The 22566-nt window shown below is 41.9% G+C and overlaps 4 protein-coding genes across 4 annotated transcripts; 2 read left to right on the forward strand and 2 right to left on the reverse strand.

The window, feature by feature from the left end:
• Positions 1–1064: 1064 nt before the first annotated feature.
• Positions 1065–5185, reverse strand: LOC126583741 (phosphate transporter PHO1 homolog 9-like). The gene is made up of 13 exons (XM_050248253.1): positions 4384–5185; positions 3722–4067; positions 3593–3641; positions 3441–3512; positions 3213–3342; positions 2983–3103; positions 2617–2875; positions 2424–2528; positions 2291–2335; positions 2060–2209; positions 1709–1987; positions 1470–1609; positions 1065–1380 (listed from the first exon to the last, which is right to left on the reverse strand). The coding sequence occupies exons 1-13, from the start codon at positions 4940–4942 to the stop codon at positions 1281–1283; spliced, it is 2355 nt and encodes a 784-aa protein (XP_050104210.1). The 5' UTR covers positions 4943–5185; the 3' UTR covers positions 1065–1280.
• A 3782-nt stretch (positions 5186–8967) lies between these two features.
• Positions 8968–17199, forward strand: LOC126583750 (transmembrane emp24 domain-containing protein p24delta7-like). The gene is made up of 4 exons (XM_050248264.1): positions 8968–9413; positions 9698–9907; positions 15990–16066; positions 16622–17199. Exons 1-4 carry the CDS (start codon positions 9210–9212, stop codon positions 16764–16766), a joined length of 636 nt encoding a protein of 211 aa, XP_050104221.1. The 5' UTR covers positions 8968–9209; the 3' UTR covers positions 16767–17199.
• A 241-nt stretch (positions 17200–17440) lies between these two features.
• On the forward strand, positions 17441–19312 carry LOC126583743 (pentatricopeptide repeat-containing protein At2g20540-like). Its single transcript, XM_050248255.1, has one exon. The coding sequence runs from the start codon at positions 17586–17588 to the stop codon at positions 19071–19073; it is 1488 nt and encodes a 495-aa protein (XP_050104212.1). The 5' UTR covers positions 17441–17585; the 3' UTR covers positions 19074–19312.
• Positions 19313–19669: 357 nt separating this feature from the next.
• Positions 19670–21718, reverse strand: LOC126583744 (uncharacterized protein At5g39570-like). Its single transcript, XM_050248256.1, has 2 exons — positions 20378–21718; positions 19670–19983 (listed from the first exon to the last, which is right to left on the reverse strand). The coding sequence occupies exons 1-2, from the start codon at positions 21659–21661 to the stop codon at positions 19900–19902; spliced, it is 1368 nt and encodes a 455-aa protein (XP_050104213.1). The 5' UTR covers positions 21662–21718; the 3' UTR covers positions 19670–19899.
• Positions 21719–22566: the final 848 nt, after the last annotated feature.

The following is a 22566-nucleotide window of genomic DNA, read 5'->3' on the forward strand; positions in this document are numbered from 1 at the left end:
TAAATAGAGGAGGCTGTGCATCATTCAAAGGGCCTGCAAATCAATACAAAATTGCCCTGCGCAAATTCTCACAACTTGTGATTTTTCTTTTTCCTTTTTCGCTGACACATCTTCCGTTGGCATCAACAGCACTGTGGAAGCAACCGGTGATATCTTAAGTCGGCATAGATAGCTCTGTCACCGTAGAGTCAGTCGGTCTCGCAGTACCTTCCGTTGGCATCAACAACACTGCGGCGAGAACGATTGATTACCTATCCAAGTCTCGGTCGAGAAGGGTTCCTAAATCCTTATTGGTCGAGGTCATCTCATCAGCCTTCTCGGCGAAGTGAGGTGTTACAGTTATTACATTCGGCACATTGAAAGCCGAATTTGATATTGAACTTCGTAAGAATAGTAACCTTGTCTTCAGGTTCGAGAGCCCAAGAGGCCGAGACGCGTTCCTTTCTTGGCCGCAATCGCAAGACGCAGAAGTCAGTAGCGCGACCCAACGCAACATCAACAAATTTACTCCTCGGCCAAGCTAGGCCGACGAGTTGGCACGCCCCGCATTCACCGAAGGACGTAGTTAGCTTATAGATTACTCGGCCTGCGCGCCACGTAGGCTTTGTAGTTTCTAGGATCAACACAAACGTAACAAGATAACAAGTCCCTAACCATTCATTTTTCACTTCGTTCTTGGGTCATTTCAATTAATTTCAGATTTTGTTTTTCTTGAAAATCTTCAGAATTGAAGGATGAGCATTTGAGGACTTTTCTCCAAGAGGACGTCAATTTTTTGATGTCCTTTTTGGGGAGACAAAAGAAAGGATTTGAACCACTTGGTGGCCTCCTCCATTTCTGTTTGGATAGCAATCTCTGGCTGGCTCTACTGTTTAAGTGGCCATCAAATTCAGTTGTATCCACAGGTTTTATGGCCCCAAAATTAACTGCAATAATTGAGTGAGGCATCAAGTTGCGTGCTGATCTTTCAACCCTTTACTCAAGATGTGGACGTAGCCACGTTGGCTAGAGTGGTGGTGTTCTCATTATGCACTTGAATTCCTTCCCTGTAGTTTAGAATATCGTTAAAAAAGTAGGAAAACACTTTAAACACTTGATAACAAGCAAGATAGGGTATGTTCACTTTCCTTTTTGTTCAGTCTTCCAAACAAAAATGAAGAGAACAATTACAATTGCCTATTTTTCAGTCATATTTTGCAAACAAAACGAAGAAAAGTGAAAATAAAAAATAAAATTCTGCAACTTTCACTCCTATCATATTTTGTCCATGGAAAACATGTTCATCCGCTCCTGGTGTGATCACGGTCGTAGTTGAAGGGTAGGGGTACAGACTTGAACGCCCGATACTTTCCGACGTTGTTCAAGTGCTCATTCTCCAACCTGCTTGGTAAAACATCGAATGCTTATTAGTCGACAGCAGTTCAAGTTGCTCAACTTTGGAGAGTTGAGTACTGAGGAGGAAAACATACCGAAAGAAATTCCAAATGCCACGACGGATGATCTCTAAACAGGCAACTATCGTGATCAAGGCTGTTCTATGGACGAAAGGTGCTCCTCTAATTCCTAATACTGACTGCATCCAAGCGAGTCTCAGTAGAACATTCAACCCCTGCATCATGTCACATTATTCGATATTAATGTCAAACGATAAGGAACGAATGGCACTCCATAAGGGTTGAAGAAGTCAGCTTGTAAGTTGTAATCCTACCATGGCAACAAAATAAACATTGTGGTTTGATACGAGGAGTTTATCTCTCAGCCAAGGGTTCTTAGAATTTCGTTGCAGAAGACCCCAATCAATGACAATGTCCCAGTATGTACCGAAAACAGTTGCCACAACTGAACTAACTATAGCGAGGATTTTCCATGTCATCCCTGCTTTCATATCAAAACTTGTTCTCATGGCTACTGCAACGATTGTTGAGAAGTATTTCAGCGCATTTAACCCTTGCATTCTGTCTTTCTCCTCTATCAAGCGTCGCACACACTGCAAGCAGAGAACAGTTAAAACCATATACTTTCATGAAGGAGAAATTAAAGAGTTTTGAACACAGAATACCTGAAGCGAACGCATCCAATAAGGAATAATTGCTACAATGAAGTAGAAAGATTTAAAAACGTGGCTGTCAAGGCAGTTGTGTGATCTTTTTTTGAAGTCCCCCCAACCGTAATAGCAAACGTAGAATTCCAAACTCCTGAAGGCTTGAACCTGAATGAAAATTTACAACATTACTCGATCATAAGCAACACAAGTATCAATACGCTAAATGAATCATAGTAGTGTCAGTACCTGGCTAGTAAGCTGATCTGCCAAGAAAAAATCCGGGAGGGTAACCTACCGAAAAAACAAACAAAATTTTTATGTGTTCTACTTGAGCGTATCCGATTAGTATGCCCACAGGAAGAAGTTATGCTCTGGTTACCTTATAAAGAGGAGCAAGAAGACAACGGAATATGCACAGGAGGAGGAAATATCGACTGGAACGATATATAATGTTGAAAGGACAAACCATTATAAGAAGCACAACCTGCAAATGTAATATATCCATGAAAAAGATTCATGAGCAAACTGTTTTAACAAAGTAAATCAGTTTTGTTGAAGAATCTCTCTCTTACAATGACTAGGCCCAGGGGGACCAATTCTTTCACGGCTACGTAGCTTTTTGTTCTCGGATCCAACTCCATATCCAAATTTGAGATGGTACCAGCCAATGCGAGAATTGCAAGTCCTGAACTGATAAGGAATAGCTGTCTGTAACCAATCTCTGACCCTTGGTTGAAGCCAAAGATAAATGGATAATTTACACGATAGCGCCTCCAAAAGAATATGTTCCCTGAGAACATGATCAGATGTAGGACAATGAATCCAAACAAACTGCAAAAGTGGGAAAATGAATGATCGTCAAGAAACAAAAAGCTATGCAGGTTTAAATTTCTCCACAGATGTAGATATGATGGGATAACTATTATGCACACACTCGCCTGTACAGCGGAAATATGTTTTCCATGTACAGATCATGCCCGTTGCTCTTAAGGATATTTCTTGCATGCATAAGCACAATGATGGCTACTGCAAGTGCAATCGAGCCCCCGAAGAGCAGCCCTGCAGGTACACAACATTAAAATGATCATTGATATCTTGCGTAAGGTCCACTAGATATGGAAACTGAGAAAGAACAAAGAACTTGTCATTCAGATAGCACTACTCTTACCCAAGAAAAATGTATTTCTATGCTTTTCCCTTTTGGTTTTCGGTCTTAATGTCTTCATTCCTTTTCTTCGATTTCCATTTGCGAAGTGCTTTATGAAGGTACTCTCCACCCTTTCCATAAGCCTAGTAACCTGCGAAGCCAAAGGATGGATCATAAGAAAAAGCTTTAGACGGGCAATGGTCTGGATTCGTGGTAATCGTCTGGATCAGAAAAAAAAGCTTCACTCACTTCATCGCTGCTACCGAGATAAGAATTATCCACCATATTCAAGTAAGCCTTCGATGCAGGCCTTGAAGAGAACTGCACAATCACACGGTTAGTATGATCGAAACAAATACTTTCAATTTTGAATGGATGAATCGGAAACAAAGCAACCAAACCTTGTCATATTTCTTCATGATCTTCGAGAAGGCCAATTGATTAAGGAAACTGCACCCTCCATTAGCAATATAATCAGTCATACATAGCACTAATTTTTCGAGTAATGTAATCAGGTTTTGTCATGTTACCAGTAGCTTTTCAAAAGCCGGAGCTTTTTGTAGAACTCGCTAAAAGCCTGTGTCATTTGCTCTTCTACTTTCTTCAGCTCTTTCTTGCTGAATGATAAGTCGGGTTTCGTATTCGGCTGGAATATGCTTTTGATTGTTGATACAGGAGTTTCAGGCACCACGTTGATCTTTATATGATTCAAAACCTCTAGTGGTTGTGGTTTAAACCCCTTAATATCCACCGTGCCTCTGTTGGGTTTCCGGTCAGCGGTTTCCAATTCCTCGATTCCCCTCTCTTCATCTTCTTCCAATATTTCTCCTTCATTGCTCATCTCAACTTCTTGAATTACATCCATATCTTTCCCTCCTTCACAGTCAAAACAAATACTTCAAATATTAGGGAAAAATGAAAAAAAAAAATCTTATTGAATTAAGAATCTTATGCGCCTTTTTTCACCTTCTGCACTCCTTCCCTCAATTATGTAATTGATTTATGGCTCGAAAAAAAATGGAATGCAGAAGGTGAAAAGGGTAATTCGGAAAATCACTTCCTTCCCCAAATCTATTGAACTTAAAGCCTATGTTATCTAAAGTTTCAAACTTTATATAACATGGAATCTACTAAGAAACCAAAAGAAATACAACTAAAAAAGTTCACATTTATTTTTTTGCTTCTTAATTACCTGTTTTTCTACCACTTGGATGAACAAATGAGACTGAAGAAATCCCATTGCTTGCCAATTCACTTCCTCCTCCAATATCCACCTTTGGATTATCAACCTTTAACCTAAGAGCGATCAAACCATCCATCTGCCTACTCAACTCCTCAGCCTCCTCCACAACTTCCCCAACTTTCTTCTTGTAAAAGCAATTCACTTTGTTAAACTCATCGTCCAGGCTCCTAAAAAACACCTCCTCAAACTCTCCTCCGTCCTCGGACGGCATCAAGAACCTTGTCTGCCACTGCCCTTCCTCCCCTTCTTCAGCCACAAGTATCTCCTCGTCCTCCATCTTCCTCAGCGAGCCGCGTTGTCGGCTTGTCAGCCCACTGAATGCTCTGTAGAGTGACACCCTCCGCTTTAGTACCGACCCTGCCGGCGTCGTGGCCATTGGTGTTGATGATGCATATTTCTTCCGGAAACGCAGGATGTCTTTTATGATAAGCTTGAGAGAGTTGTAGTCCATGTATGCTTCTCGCCATTCCGGCACCATTTGCGAAACGAACTCTTTTCCGAACTTCATCTTCTTCCTCCTCCAACCAAGCCCTCAACGAGTACGTAGCTCAGTTGATTACGAACATTCACTCTTGCACTCGGAAGCTTTGGTTTATTTAGGCAACCGTGTTGCGTTCTTGCTTTTTGTACATTGCTTCTGTTCAGATGTGAGATTCGAGAAAGAAGACGTTCTCTGTACAAGGAAGGTTGTCTCGTATCATTTAACGTGAATTTTATTTTTATTTTTGGTAAAATCCAAATCAATATAACATGTAGAATTCTTTATTTTTGGAAGCTTCCCTCCTTATTTTTCGACAAAACAACGCCCAATTCAAATTTAAACCTATTTAATCTACGTGAAAGAGAATTAGAACTACATGCAAATGGGCAATAACAAGCAAACTGACTTAGGTGCAGTTTGGGATTGAGATGATTAAAAAAAAAACTGGTATGAAAAAAAGTCGGGAGTTTTTTTGTGTTTGGTAAACATTCAGCTTCAGTTTTTTTTCACAGTTTTGGGTGAAAAAAAACTAAAAACAAGAAGCTGCAAAACCCAGCTTTGAAAAACCGGCTTTTTTCACATCTGTTTTACATAAAAGTTTACCAAACACTATAATACTACTTTTTTTTTTTTCCAAAAGCATTTTTACAAAAAAGTTTACCAAACACTCTACAGCTTTATTTCACAGCCGTTTATTCTCACAGTTCAGCAGAAACAGTTTTTTTTTTTCAAAACACAACAATACCAAACCAGCCCTTAGATTGACTGACCTAATCCACGTCCGTCGATATTAAAGATCGCTCGCCAACATGCTCCACTGTTATCTACTTGTTACAACCACACCTATCACCTGTGGTCCTGCTTTTTGTTGTCTTCCATGGATGAATATGCAGTCGCGGACGTATGCTGTCATTGATGTAACAGGAGTAAATGTACTCGACCAAGACTGGGGTAACCAGAGTAAATGCACTTGACTAAGACTGGACTATATTTAGTTAGCTGGCTTTTCAACATTTGTTCTTAATTTGATTTGTTCCTTTACATGCTAAGATCTTTTCTCTTTTGATCACTTGCGTTGTACAAAAATTAACGCAGAATCTGCAACTCTCGAATGTGCAGATAAGCAAATTTCATGGTGGATGCTATAACTTTCTTAGGCCATCATGTTGATAATTTGTGTATTTGGGATGGGATGATCCTTCCTCAAGCTATAAATGCTTCCTTGTTTGACTCTCGACGTCTCTTAAAATTAATACTTTTGTTAATCACTTGAGTTACAAAAAAAGACTGTGTTACAAGATAGGATGATTTGTTGCATTAACTTTGGTTAGGTAATATATACAAATTACACTAAATTTTTGGGGGTAAATTACATAGTAGCCCCTCAGGTTTGAGCTCTATTGCAATCTCATACAACATCTTTAAAACATTTTACTTTCATACCTCAAGTACTATTTTATTTCAATTTCATACAACCGTTAGATTTTCCATCCATGGATCTGTTAAATGCTGACGTGGCTGCCACATATATGACACGTGGCTGCCAAATGTCTGCCACGTGGCAAATAAAATAATTTTTTAATTTAAAAAAAAAAAAACATATTTGTCACTTTTTTTTTTTTCTCTTTCTTCTTCTTCTTCTCTCTCTTTCTTCTTCTTCTGGGTTCGGACCTTTTTTTTTTTTTTTTTTTTCTTTCTTCTTCTTCTTCTCCCTCCTCCTCCTCTTTCTTCTTCTCTTCTTCTTCTTCCTCCTTCTTCTGGGTTCGATCCCTTTCTTCTTCTTTTTTTCTTTCTCTTTCTTCTTCTTCTCTTTCTCTTTCTTCTTCTCTTCTTCTTCTTCTTCCTCCTTCTTCTGGATTCGGTCCCTTTCTTCTTTTTTTTTTTTCTCTTTCTTCTTCTTCTCTTTCTCTTTCTTCTTCTTCTTCTTCTTCTTCTTCTTCTTCTTCTTCTTCTTCTTCTTCTTCTCTTTCTCTTTCTTCTTCTTCTGGGTTCGGACCTTTTTTTTTTTTTTTTCTTCTTCTTCTTCTTCTCCCTCCTCCTCCTCTTTCTTCTTCTCTTCTTCTTCTTCCTCCTTCTTCTTCTGGGTTCGGTCCTTTTTTTTTTTTTTCTCTTTCTTCTTCTTCTCTTTCTCTTTCTTCTTCTTCTTCTTCTCTTTCTTTTTCTTCTTCTTCTGGGTTCGGACCTTTTTTTTTTTATCTTCTTCTTCTTCTTCTTCTTCTCCCTCCTCCTCCTCTTTCTTCTTCTCTTCTTCTTCTTCCTCCTTTTTCTTGGTTCGGTCCTTTTTTTTTTTTTTTTTTTTCTTCTTCTTCTTCTTCTTCTTCCTCCTTCTTCTGGGTTCGGACCCCTTTCTTTTTTCTTTTTTTTTCTTCTTCTTCTTCTTCTTTCTCCTCCCTCCTCTTTCTTCTTCTTCTTCTCTTTCTTTTTCTTCTTCTTCTGGGTTCGGACCTTTTTTTTTTTTTCTTCCAATTTCAGGTTTTTAAAAAAAAAATTAAAAAATTATTTTATGGGTTCGGACCTTTTTTTTTCTTCCAATTTCAGGTTTTTAAAAAAAAAATTAAAAAATTATTTTATTTGCCACGTGGCAGACATTTGGCAGCCACGTGTCATATATGTGGCAGCCACGTCAGCATTTAACATATCCATGGATGGAAAATCTAACGGTTGTATGAAATTGAAATAAAATAGTACTTGAGGTATGAAAGTGAAATGTTTTAAAGATGTTGTATGAGATTGCAATAGAGCTCAAACCTGAGGGGCTACTATGTAATTTACCCAATTTTTGGGGTGGGGTTTCACACATAACTAGATATATACACATTGATACAAATATATATTTACATTTAATGGTGAGAAAACAAATTGATATCAGTATTGAACTCGTCATTAAAAAAAATTATAATCTAACCAAAAATTAAGTATGGTTGTTGGATGGTGTTTTGGTTGAGGAGGACGATTATAAATCGGATAATGCTAGGAAGACCAAAATTTTAAACCAAAATTTGCAAATCAAATGATATGTCACAAATAAGAAATAAGCGTGTTAATCAACACTTAAGTAACAACTCAATCATCAAAACATCATTTGGTTTACAAAATTTAGTTTAAAATTTTGGTCTCTGTAGCATTATCCTTATAAACCGTTAGGATTTAAATAATGTGATGGTATTTTTTTTTTTAATAAACGATATTATCTATATTAAGGGAGGGGGCGCGGGCTTAATGTGATTTGGTATTTAAATTTCAATAATGTGATTTGGTAGGCCAAGAGTTGTACACGTTTTGCACCAAAATGTGTTTCAAATATCTAATTACAGGGTACATTTTTGCTCATAACTCTCAAGTGGTGGTCATGCTCACCATTTTATTTCTTAGTATTTGATTAGTTTAAATTTTAAGATTTACGTCTATTCACTACATACATCTCAAAATTTAAACTCATCGAAATGATATAAATAAAATAGTGAGCATAACATCACTTGAGGGTAGTGAGCAAAAATAGAGAAATACTAAGGAAACTCTCAAAAGTGGGATTCTCCATATACTATTTGCTATATAATGTTAAAGTGACAGAATCAACAAAAAGTCTCGCTTTAAGATAATATCCTCGGTATTTCTCGCAAAAATATTCCTTATAATTACAGCTGGGACATGCACATTAATATTGCCAACGACAAATGCAATCTTATCCTTCTAAAATCAATATGCAAATTTGAAATTTATTCGGTAGGCTAACTAACCCAAACAATCATACTTTGGCCACAAGAAGCGACATCTTTGAGGGTGTTTTTTATTACAACCCGATATTTTAATTTTATTATGAGAGTTTGAGTTTGAATGCTAGACATTTGCACGAATTATACTTTGGCTAAGTTAGTAAAGTCTCTGCATTGTGTGTCACCTCACTAATGTTTGAGTCTCGCTGCCAGCAATCCTCGTTAATTTGTAATCTATAAATTTTTTACGTAAATTCATACCGGTGACGTGTAAGTCCTTTCAAATCGAGATTATGAGTATGTCTTGACACTACAAATTTAGTCCTTCCACTTAGCATTACCATTTAATTTTGGAACCCAGTTAAAGCACCAGCAATGAGCTGACATGTCGGCACCTCATTGGCTCCACCAAAAATTAATACCAAAAGAGGGCTTTACTCCCAGAAACCAAGACGTTGACAAACAAAACAGATCTCCACCACCGTTTGTTGAGAAGCTCAAAAACTCCGACCAAAAAACAACTTCCAAATTCCGCCATCGGAGCCGCCACCCACGGCCGGGGTTTCTCTTTCTCGCACAAAATGTCCCGAGTCAATTTTGGTATAATTCTGATTCTGGGGTTAATGTCGACGGTAGCGCATTCCATGCGGTTCGACCTCCAATCGGGCGCCACCAAGTGCATTTCCGACGACATAAAGAGCAGCGCCATGACCGTCGGCAAGTACGCCGTCGTCAACCCCAATGAGGGATCTCCTGTACCTGATTCCCATAAGCTCACTGTCAGGGTAATCCCCACACCATTTCTGTATGTGGGTCTGTTTCTATATCTGAAAATATGATCTGGGTTTTCTTTACTACCAATTTTACAATTGGGTTTTTTGTTCAATCCTGTTTCGAATCTGCTTTCGGAGTCAAATGTGGCAAAAAGATTGAATCTTTCAGAGTGAAGTTTAATGTTTAGGCAAAGCATTGATTTCTGTAAATTGGGTATATAATGATTTGCCTTGTAAGGTTGGATTTTTGGGAACAGTTTGGAGATTTGATCTGGTGATGCTGTGGTTTGTAACAGGTGACCTCACCTCATGGAAGTAACTATCACTATGGGGATCATGTGGAGTCGGGAAATTTTGCGTTCACTGCTGCAGAGACTGGTGATTATTCAGCTTGCTTTTGGGTGTCGGATCATAAGCCCTCGACCACGGTGACGATTGATTTTGACTGGAAAACTGGTGTTGCTGCTAAGGACTGGTCCAATGTTGCCAAGAAAGGGCAGATTGAAGTAAGCAATCTTCTGCTTGCACAATGTACATACCTGCATTTCGATATTTGTTTTTGGTGTTTATTCCCTTTTTGTGAATTCTGTCATAAGCGTAAACTTTGTTCTTCCATTCTTCAGAATTTTATCAGGAAATGTGATGCTAGTGAACCCAAAAACTAGGAACACAAGTATTTGTGGATTATGGATCGATACTATGAAGAACAGAGGATTTCTAAAACTCGTTAGATTCACAAAAGTACCAAGGAAAAAGAACAAAACTGGAGTCTTTTTTTTTTCATCTTCTTTCAATGTAATAATAGTTGGTATGTCTCTTGTGGGCTAGAAAGGCTCTTATTTAAAGAGTTAGCACCCTCGAAGGAACAGGATTCGATATTGAAATCTGCCAATGTTAATATTGTTAATCTGGTTCATCATTAATTAGTATATTAACGTTGTAGAAACATCAAATGTACTGGTCAAAAGGTACGGTTTTATGTCTTGTGCTGATACATACAAGCTGGATGGATGAAGTGGAAGAGTGCATCCGGCGTGTTGTGTGACCGCCGTATGCCACTGAAGCTCAAGGGAAAATTTTATAGGACGGCAATAAGGCCGGCGATGCTGTATGGCACAGAATGTTGGGCGGTGAAACATCAACACGTACACAAAATGGGTGTAGCGGAGATGAGGATGCTTCGTTGGATGTGTGGGCACACGAGAAAGGATAAGATTAGGAATGAGGATATCCGGGGTAAAGTAGGAGTAGCCGAAATTGAAGGAAAGATGAGAGAAAATCGGTTACGGTGGTTTGGACATGTGCAAAGAAGGCCTACTGACGTTCCGATTAGAAGATGCGACTATGGGACAGAGGTTCAGGGCCGAAGGGGTAGAGGAAGACCTAGGAAAACTTTGGAAGAGACTCTAAGAAAAGACTTAGAGTACTTGGATCTAACGAAGGACATGACACAGGATCGAGCACAATGGCGTTCTAAGATTCATATAGCCGATCCCACTCAGTGACTTGGATTTTCCAAGTCTCCAACCGAGAAGTTTTCCTCACTCGGGAAATTAAGGGAACACTACCCCAACCTACATGCTCCACTCAGAAAGCTTCAACATACAAGCTTTAACAAAAGAAAATTCAAAGAACTTAGCGAAGAAGGCTTTGGTGTATTTAACACAATACGTTGAAATGAAGGAAAGCTTATTTATTGATATCCCCGATAAGCTACAAATATGTACATATACATGAGTCAAAATAAGCATACAAGAGGGAGCCTTCACAAAGGTTGCTTAGGAGAAGTCTCAGCAGTCGGTAGAGCCCCAGAAAGAGAAGGCACCGGAGGGGGATCATTTGGAGCCTCAGTACTGGACAGAACCCTAGAAGGAGGAGGCATCAGAGGTTGATCATTTGGAGCTTCGTTACGCGGTACAGCCCCAGAAGACGAAGGCAATAAATGCCTTTGGAACAAACCCACAAATCTCTGATGATCAAGTAAAACCTGACCATCAGTTTCCTTCATCTGGTCAAGCTTCCTCTTCATGTTTGTAGCATAGTCATGTGCGAGCCGGTGCAACTGTTTATTCTCATGCTTGAGCCCTCTAATCTCCTGTTTGAGACTCATCACTTCAGCCGCCAATGATTCAACTTGGCGGGTTCGAGCAAATAGGCGTTGGGCCATATTAGACACAGAACCTGCACACTGAACACTGAGAGCCAGCGAATCCTTAACAGCTAACTCATCAGACCGTTTGGAAAGTAGTCTGTTATCTTTGGGAGTGAGAAGGTTCCTGGCCACCACCGCAGCGGTCATATCATTCTTCATCACGGAATCCCCAACGGTAAGAGGACCAGTAGGGGAGACGAAGGATGGGCGCCATATGTTGTCTGGAGAAGGCGGGGCTGCCTCTTCAACAAGGTTCAAGTCAAAACGACGGTCGGAGGGGCCAGACATTTTCAAAGGTGTTGAAGAGAGAAGAGGTCGGACAAATCAAGATCTTAGAAGTGCAAGAATGAAGCTTCTACTGGTGGAGATTCAAGTGTGCTTTGGAACTTAATGCCAGCCCCTATAAAAATCTGCACTCGACGAAGCTTCAGAAATCGAAGAGGCGCCTGCTCAGAAATCGAAGAGGCGTTTGCTTTCTCAAAAGCTGGGCTGCTTAGAGATCACGAGGGTTGATCTCAGAAATCGAAGAGGCGTTTGCTTTCTCAAAAGTTGGGCTGCTCAAAGACCACGAAGGCCGATCTCAAAAATCGAAGAGGCGCTCGCTTTCTCAAAAGCTGGGCTCCTCAGAGACCACGAGGGCCGATCTCAGAAATCGAAGAGGCACCTACTTTTCCAGCCTTTTCCAGCCTTGTCAGCACCTGTCACACGCACACTCAGTTTTGCGGAAATTATGGGCATTCTGTCAAAGACTTTTGGGGAAGTAGAAAACACATGAATCTTACTGTTCAATCACCCACTTCCCACACGCAACAATAGCTCATGGGTACCACAAATAACTTTGCCAAAGTTGAGCACGTGAAGCTTGCAGCTCCCACTACATCGCTCTGACCAAGAAGGGTAAAAGAATAGCAAAGAAACAGCACTAACAAAGTTTAGACCCATAAATTTTGAAGGTCTAGCTACCATATTATTACCCACAAGGGTAAAGGAACAGTACCACTGCTGGATAATTGGAAAGTCCCTGTGTGTCAACCTCTGTGCTTCGTGGCAAGGTAGACTAGCAAACATGCCCAACCTTTACTCACATTCGAGAAAACACTCCCAATAAGATTGCTTGCTCCAAAATCGAAGAGGCACCGTCCTCCGAATCTCGAGAGCCAGACTCCCAACATGACTACTTTCTTAAAAATCGAAGAGAGGGTAAAGGAACAGTACCATTGCTGGATAATTGGAAAGTCCCTGTGTGTCAACCTCTGTGCTTCGTGGCAAGGTAGACTAGCAAACATGCCCAACCTTTACTCACATTCGAGAAAACACTCCCAACAAGATTGCTTGCTCCAAAATCGAAGAGGCACCGCCCTCCGAATCTCGAGAGCCAGACTCCCAACATGATTACTTTCTCAAAAATCGAAGAGACACTGCTCCCCGAATCTCGAGAGCCAGACCCCCAGCATGATTGCTTTCTCAAAAATCGATGAGGCATCGTTCTCCGAATCAATCGAAGAGGCGCTCGCTTTCTCAAGAGCTGGGCTGCTCAGAGACCACGAGGGCCGATCTCAGAAATCGAAGAGGCACCTACTTTTCTAGCCTTGTCAGCACCTGTCACACGCACACTCAGCTTAGCAGAAATTATGGGCATTCTGTCGAAGACTTCTGGTGAAGTAGAAATCACATGAATCTTACTGTTCAATCACCCACTTCCCACACGCAACAATAGCTCATGGGTACCACAAATAACTTTGCCAAAGTTCTCTGCCAAAGTTGAGCACGTGAAGCTTGCAGCTCCCACTACATCGCTCTGACCAAGAAAGGTAAAAGAATAGCAAAGAAACAGCACTAACAAAAGTTTAGACACATAAATTTTGAAGGTCTAGCTACCACATTATTACCCACAACTGTAAAGGAACAGTACCACTGCTGGATAATTGGAAAGTCCCTGTGTGTCAACCTCTGTGCTTCGTGGCAAGGTAGACTAGCAAACATGCCCAACCTTTACTCACATTCGAGAAAACACTCCCAATAAGATTGCTTGCTCCAAAATCGAAGAGGCACCGTCCTCCGAATCTCGAGAGCCAGACTCCCAACATGACTACTTTCTCAAAATCGAAGAGAGGGTAAAGGAACAGTACCATTGCTGGATAATTGGAAAGTCCCTGTGTGTCAACCTTTGTGCTTCGTGGCAAGGTAGACTAGCAAACATGCCCAACCTTTACTCACATTCGAGACAACACTCCCAACAAGATTGCTTGCTCCAAAATCGAAGAGGCACCGCCCTCCGAATCTCGAGAGCCAGACTCCCAACATGATTACTTCCTCAAAAATCGAAAAGACACTGCTCTCCGAATCTCGAGAGTCATACCCCCAGCATGATTGCTTTCTCAAAAATCGAAGATGCATCGTTCTCCGAATCTCGAGAGCCAGATACCACAGACCACTTTTTCAAAGTGCTCTGACAGAGTTAAAACATGTGAAACTGGCAGCTCCCACTACCGTGCTATGACCAAGCAGGGTAAAGGAATAGCATTACTACTTGTTGTTAGGGAGACTCCTATATATGTCGACCTCCATCCCCAACGGACAGGCAGACCTGCAAAAATGCTCAACCCTTCATCATATCTGAGAGGGCACTCCCAACGAAGCCTTTCGAAATATTCAGCTTTCTTTCCCCCCGATAATACCTCTGCAAACAAGCTATACTAGAGCAAGAATATCTCATATCATCAGGGTTAAAAGCAAGAGTATCCCATATCATGCTTTTTCCCTGTCTTTTCTTGTGGCCTTGTTTTTACCTGCAAGACAAGGAGAAAGAGAGCAATCAGTCAGCACTTGGAATCAAGCTTCCAGCCAGGAACTGACTGCCTGGAACCCCTTACCTGATTACTTACCTGGCATTGCTCTCGAGTACTCATCTTCAACATCTTATGTTTCCAGGGAAGATTCCGCATCTGCTTGAGGAACAGATAGGGCAAGTGCGAAGGATACAAGGAAGCATGTGGAGACAAGCGTAACAGCATACGTGCCGATACATTCATTACTCTGTCAAACGCAAAAGTATCCCATATCAGCAGGGTGGAACGTACTCTAGATTTGATGGACTTGTTTTGACCCTCAAATTCTTCAGTCGGCCTTATACTCTGGAGGAAACCAGAAAACCCTCCAGCTCAGTTCAAGAATAAGCCTGTGGAAAGTTACTTCTTCAAAAGCAAAAGTATCTCATATCATCTCTTTTCATTTTTCTTCTCTTTATCCTTCATGCTGCTGCAAGATGGGGAGAAGGTGAACAATCAGTCGGAGCTTTGATTGCTTACCTTGTCTGTCACCTCTTTCAGCAGACCCCCTAGCTCGGCGACTTGGGGGACTCCTACTACATGGTTTGTATCGCGCTTGACCAAGCCTGAAACTACAAGTAAGCTTCAAGTGAAATTGATACATTACCTTGTGCATCTCCACCAGTTAAAGATACCACCCCTGGATGGAGGAAGAGTACTTCCAGAGAAGATGCCACATCTACCTATGAGACAGATAAGGCAAGTCAAGACGACACCACACTCCGATACTTAGAAGTTTCGTGATTACGAGATCATTCTCCCACAATATTTCCTAATGTCATTTGTACTAAATCATTCACTTGTACTCACTAAATGAGAGCTTGAACCTATGTACTTGTGTAAACCCTTCACAATTAATGAGAACTCTTCTATTCCGTGGACGTAGCCAATCTGGGTGAACCACGTACATCTTGTGTTTGCTTTCCTATCTCTATCCATTTATATACTTATCCACACTAATGACCGGAGCAATCTAGCGAAGATCACAAAAAGCGATCGTTTTCGCTACCTAGGATCTATCTTGCAAGAGAACGGAGAATTAGATGGAGATCTCAACCATAGAATACGAGCTGGATGGAAAGAGTGCATCCGGCGTGTTGTGTGACCGTCGTAGGCCACTGAAGCTCAAGGGAAAATTTTATAGGACGGCAATAAGGCTAGCGATGTTGTATGGCACAGAATGTTGGGTGGTGAAGCATCAACACGTACACAAAATGGGTGTAGCGGAGATGAGGATGCTTCGTGGGATGTGTGGGCACACGAGAAAGGATAAGATTGGGAATGAGGATATCCGAGGTAAAGTAGGAGTAGCCGAAATTGTAGGAAATATGAGAGAAAATCGGCTCCGGTGATTTTGAACATGTGCAAAGAAGGCCGACTGACGCTCCGGTTCGAAGATGTGACTACGGGACAGAGGTTCAGGGCCGAAGGGGTAGAGGAAGACCTAGGACAACTTTGGAAGAGACTCTAAGAAAAGACTTAGAGTACTTGGATCTAACGGAGGACATGACACAAAACCGAGCGCAATGGCGTTCTAGGATTCATATAGCCGACCCCACTTAGTGGGAAAAGGCTTTGTTGTTGTTGTTGTTGTTGTTGTTGTGCTAGTCGATGGAACTTGAGCTGAAAAAATTGTATGATACTGTATCATCCATTCATGATGAGATGTTTTATCTACGTGAAAGGTACGTAATCAGTATATCTTGTGTTGCTATTTCCAGCACATGTGTTGGGGTTTAACTTATATGATGTCACCTTATAATCCATGTGCATGCTTGCAGTTAAATTGGTTTTCTGTAAAATTTGAGAATGTGCTGCTTTATTCTTTCAATATTGCTTATCGTTGTCACTCTAGTCCAGATGAGAGATGAAAGTAATAGGGACGGTTTCCCGTTCCACTTTATTTTCTCTCCCCATTCTTTTGCTTCTTCTTCCTCTTTCCCATGTTAAAACATCTCCCTTTAGAATGATACCGTTGAATCCTGCGTAGGACTCAGATGGTTGTTCCTTTCGGCCACTTATTATCAGGAAACTCGTAGAGAACTGTCTGCAACTTTTTGCTATCAAACATCTTGCATTCTTAGATGCTTTTACACCAGTAACTCATTTGAATCGAAATATTAGACCCCATTTATTCTGAGATTTCTTTGATTGAGAAGAGGCGGCATGTTTCTGTTATACCTGATGTTACATTTTTCCGTTTTCCCTTGTTCTCTTTTTCCTGTCCTCGTTTTTTTCAGGGAGGAAGAAATGCAACAACTTAACAGATCAACTAACTCCAAGATGGCGGTTTTTAGCGGTCTTTCTCTTTTTGTATGCCTGTCGGTGGCTGGTTTGCAACTATGGCACCTCAAGATGTTCTTTGCGAGGAAGAAACTCCTCTAGTTCCGATTTGTACTTATCTTCTCAATTTTTTGTTCTGCAGTTATATACTCAACACTATTTGTTGTTCCCTGTATTTTGAGGCCAAATCCTAAGTTGGACAGTGATTTGTTCTACTGAGAGGTTAGCTTCTAGGAAGGAGTCCCATCAGAGTTTCGGTTTGTTTTGTTGAAACTGGTTCTCTACTTTTTTCCAGAGCAAGGAAACTGATCGACTTCATCAACATCATTTGCAGTCCCCTTCAATACTTAACATATGAGACCCTTCATCAACATCGTTCGGCAATTAAATATATCGTTGTATCAAAAAAATTGTTTATGTGGCTTTGATTCTCGTACGCGTGAAGTAGGTTGTCTGAGTTTGAATACCATAGGCATTGTTTATGACTTCCTGTTGTAACACAAGACTCATATATTAAACTCCATAATTGAATTCACCTCTATACGACTCAAATTTTCCAGCCCACTGTGTGAGTTTGAGTCTAATTTATAAGAATCCAACACATTTTATCGGGAGCTGTTATTGACACTCTTACTCTGTCATTAAATTAGAATCAAACTCATTTTATCAGCAAATATTATTGTCACTTTAAAAATGTCGTTTTTTACTCATTAAAACATTATCAGTAAAATTTTTACCAATGTGTGCTAATAGTGCTCATTTCTTAGTTATAATATGATATTTTTCGAGCGTCAATAACAACTTCCGGTATCAATTAAAATATCAAAATCATTGTTTGTAGGAGCAAAGGTCCCGAGTTCACTAACACAGTTTTAAAATACCGTAAATACCCGAACCAATGTATCAGTGACCAACAAACCCATGCCGCTGCCGGGGCAACAACAATGGCAAGCAAGCCTGAGCTTCAGCCTGGCCTACATGGCCCAGAACTGCCTCTCCATGACACACCTCAAGCAAATCCACGGCCGCGCAGTCGTCACAGACCTCCACCACCACGCCATCGTCCTCGCCAAGATGTTCCGTTTCGCCGCCATCTCACCCGCCGGCGACTTAAGCTACGCCCACCGCCTGTTCGACCAAATGCCCCGACCAAACACTTTCTTCTACAATACCCTCATCCGTGGCTACTCTAAAAGCTCGTCTCCTTCGGAATCGGTGGGTCTTTTCAACCAGATGAGGCTTAACTGCGTCGACCCAGATGAGTTTACCTTCACGTTTTTGCTGAAATCGCGGTCAAGGATGAAAATTGATGCTGCTCCGATTGTGGGGTCCGATGAGATTCATGGGATTGCGTTGAAGTTTGGATTTTGCGCGCATTTGTTTGTACAGAACGCATTGATTCATATATATGGGGCGAGAGGGATAACGGTTGCGGCGAGGCGAGTTTTCGATGAGGCGGTGGCTCCTGACGTCGTTTCGTGGTCGGGTTTGGTTATTGCGCATGTGAGAGCTGGGGAATTGGAGTTTGCACGGCAGGTGTTTGATGAGATGCCTGAGAGGGATGTGGTTTCCTGGACTGCTATGATTTCTGCGTATTCCCAAGCAAAGTATTCGAGGGAAGCGCTTGATTTGTTTTGGGAGATGAATCGTGAGGGAGTGATGCCTGATGAAGTCACCATGGTGAGTGTAATCTCAGCGTGTGCAGATTCCGCAGATATAGAAACGGGGATATGCATCCATCGATATATTGATGAGAACGGGTTTTTGTGGATGGTTTCACTTTGCAATGCGCTGATTGACATGTACGCAAAGTGTGGATGCATGGACCGAGCATGGCAACTGTTCAATAAGATGAGCCGGAAGAGCTTGGTCACTTGGAATTCGATGATTTCAGCATGCGCTAACCATGGCAATGCCGATGATGCATTTGGTTTGTTTGAGTGCATGACTGCTGCTGGTGTTGCACTGGATGGTGTCACCTTTTTAGCCCTTTTAGTTGCGTATACACACAAGGGATTGGTAGATGAAGGGCTCAAACTATTCGAGAGAATGCAAACAGACTATAGAATCGAGGCACGAATTGAGCATTATGGTTGTGTGGTTGATATGTTAGGGAAGGCAGGACGACTAGAGGAAGCATACAGATTGATTAGTAGTATGCCAATTCCGGGCAACGATGTTGTTTGGGGAACACTGCTTGCAGCTTGCAGAACTTATGGGGATGCTGATATGGGGGAGAGGGTGGTGAACAGGCTGTTAGAGTTGAAACCAGATGAAGGGGGATACTACATTCTCCTTCGTGATATTTATGTCGCGGCCGGAAGGACAATGGAAGCAAATGCAACGAGGCAAAGCATGAAGGTTAACGGTGCTAGTAAGACTCCCGGATGCAGCTGGGTGGGAACATAAAGGTGGCTAGAAGAAGAGTAGAAATGTAATCCATGAGTCTTCGGCTTAGTTTGGTCTTATTTGCTTGGATCGCTTACAAAACGTCAAGCGTTATTAAAAATGTAACATCGTTCACGATTGTTTAGGTGAGTTTGATTCATATACATATTAAACTCAAGAATTGTAATCACTCACCAAACTCAAATTTTCCGACCTACGAGTGTGATTCTATAAAAATTGAAACCAAATCCAATTTTCAAGCCTATTGTGTAGCAATAATTTAAGATCTCACATCGTCCAGGTAGTAGATCCTCTAAGCCCTATATATATATTCTCATTTTTTCCTAGCACAAGGTCTTTTGAGAACTCACTAGTTTCGGATTCTATCAGAACTTCGAAGTTAAGTGAGTTTGGATGAGTTTGGACGAAAGCATTCCTAGAATGGGGTGACCCTCTAAGAAGTTCTCGTGTGAGTCCCAGAAACAAAAATGTGAGGGCGTGGTCAGGGTCCAAAGCGGAGAATATCGTACTACGACGGAGTCGAGCCTGGGATGTGGTGGGAGATCCCCCCGGATGTGACAAATAAAAGGTTCATAGATAAGCTTAACACACATGAATTAATGGACTAAACACAATCCAATCCAGTTTTAAGTAAGTTTATTTAGGAGCAACGATGCACACACGACCACACGCTTGAATTCGGATAGCCTCCGTTTAGCGTTTAGAACACACACTCAAACATGTAACACAACACCATACCATTCAAAGGAAAACATGCCTAAACCCTTTTATTTAGTAGCTAAAGCACGGCATGGATCTCCCGTTAATAAGGCGGTAAGTATTATGATCACTCATCGTCATAGCTCTTGCGATGGTGGTGCTTGTGGCGGCGCTGCTTTTTCTCCTCATCGTCATCTGAGTCGTCATTTCCCTGCCATATTCAGATAAGAGCATCAGATGCAGATAACACAAGCCAGCCAGCAGTGATGGGCAAATAAAAGGAACATTTTCACACTTTCAGACCACCTTCACCAGAGATGCAAAGAATTTACCCAAAGACTACAGAAGGGTGAAGTTGATTAGGAAACAGAAACATCAAAGACCTATATGCATTGCTTAGATTCGAGCATGTAGTGACACACCCCGACCGCGATGTCAAATGAACACCGAAACCAAGACGTGTTGGCCATCATCGGGGTGGGTGACGAAGCCATAACATGCATAAAAACGTAACTAAAAAATGAAGAGATTAGCCCATCATTAATATAAATAACATGAATCTAAACATACAAATAAAATTTAAAAGAGCGAAGCGAGGTTCTCACATATTTCTTGCGACCATAGCCTTCTTCACCGTACTTCTGCTCCTCGCTCCTCCCATAATTGGGTTTCTCATACTCCCCACTTTCCTGGCCCTCATAGCTGGGCTTCTCATAGCTAGGCCTCGGGGGTGGCGGCTCATCTCCATAACCGGTCATCCTCGGCGGTGGTGGCTCATCTCCATAACCGGTCATCCTCGGCGGTGGTGGCTCATCTCCATAGCCGGTCCTCCTCGGCGGTGGCGGCTCATCTCCATAGCCAGTCCTCCTCGGCGGTGGCGGCTCATCTCCATAGCCGGTCCTCCTAGGCGGTGGCGGCTCATCTCCATAGCCGGTCCTCCTAGGCGGTGGCGGTTCATCTCCATAGCCGGTCCTCCTCGGCGGCTCTTCGCCGTGACCTGGCCTCTCAAACTCAGAACTCCCATAGCTCGGCCTCTCCTCGCTTTCTGGCGTCTCATAGCTGGGCCGCCCATAGCTTGGCCTTCTCGGCGGCTCTTCGCCATAACTACCCTCCTCACCATAGCTCGGCTTTCTCGGTGGCTCTTCGCCATAACCAGATTCCTCACCGTAGCTCGGCTTCCGACCATACCCAGATCCGAATTCAGCTGGCGGTGCCTCAAACTCGGGCTTTCGCCCGTACCCAGATCCATATTCGGACTCGGGTGCCTCGTACTCGGGCTGTCTCCCGTACCCAGATCCATACTCGGGTTCGGGTGCCTTATACTCGGGCTTTCGCCCGTGCCCAGATCCATACTCCGATTCGGGCTCCTCGTGTTCTGGCTTCCGACCGTACCCAGTATATTCGGAGCTGGGCTCATCAGCTTCGGGCCTTCGTTGATACCCAGACCCGTATTCCGAACCGGATTGTCCATACTCGGGCTTCCGACCATAACCCGATTCAGGCCTCTCGGATCCGAATTCGGGTCTCTCCTCCCCACCAGGCTGGAACCCATAGGCCGGCTGGGGCCTGCCTTCGTACTCTCCCTCTGGATGTCCCCCGCCAGGATTGAACCCGACAGCTGGTCCGGGTCGGTGCGCGGGTCGGGCGTAGTGTGTGTACTCGTCTTCGAGAGCCTCGTCGGCGTAGGCGGAGGGCTCGGAGTACGACGAGAACTGGGGCCGCTCGTAATCGAAATCATCAGACGGCGATGAGTTGGGGTAGCAGGTCTCGTCGGACGGCTCGAGAGGGCGGCCGAAGGTCAGGTAAATGTCATATCCCCCGCCGTAGGGCGTCGGATCGAACTCATCGAAGTCAGTGGCTTCATCCCCGGCGTGCGTGTAGTACGGCATCGTTTAGATCTTGGAAACGCGACTGTTAAAATTGACGAGGGAGCGAGATCTCGGGGATGTATATTTATTTTCGCGTCAAGGTATTTCCTTCTTGGTTAGTGACACGCGGACGGTTCGTGTTCGGCCTGTGGGCCTTGTGCCATATTTGTGGGCCCACTGAATTATTGGATCTAGTCGGCAGGAGATACACTCAAATAAGAATGGGACGCATATGTTGGTCGGTCCTAATTGTAGGAAAGGATCCACTTTCTTAAAATCCATCCAATCAAAAAATTTGTTCGGTTGAAATTTGATGTAACGTTTAAAGTTATTATAACTTTTAAAGTGGATTTCTGCTTTGAGAGATTTTTCAATGTTCCCGTCACACGAAGTGTTACACCACGTGTCTCTATATAAATGATGAGTTATGTGTGTTAAAAGATTAATAACTTAAAAATTAAAATTTTCCACCACTTGCATAAAAACATGTGGTGTACTATCCGTGTTCCTATCACAACTAAAAATTTTCCCTCTGTTCGTAGTCGTTAGATCAAATTTCAACAGCACAGATTTTCTGATTTGATGGATTATGAGAAAGGGATTCGGAGAGAATTCGTTTCCCAAATTGTATTAGAGGAGATAGTATAAATAGAGTACGAAAAAAATAATAGGCGTAGTATTATTTTTATTGTATTTTATACATATAAGAGCATTAAATTTATAATAATATCTTACTTTAAAAATATTTTGAAGTAGATTAGCATTGAAAACAATGAATAAATAGACAATATCTTACTTTTTTTTTAACGACAACTGTAAATCTCATTTCTACTTAATTCTATGAAAAAGAAAAAATCTCATTAAATTACCATTTCCAAAAGTCAAATCTTAGATGCTATTTGTTTGTTTCTAATTGAGTTAGTTAG

This window comes from Malus sylvestris, chromosome 9, assembly GCF_916048215.2.
Source record: "Malus sylvestris chromosome 9, drMalSylv7.2, whole genome shotgun sequence".
Lineage (NCBI taxonomy): Eukaryota > Viridiplantae > Streptophyta > Magnoliopsida > Rosales > Rosaceae > Malus > Malus sylvestris.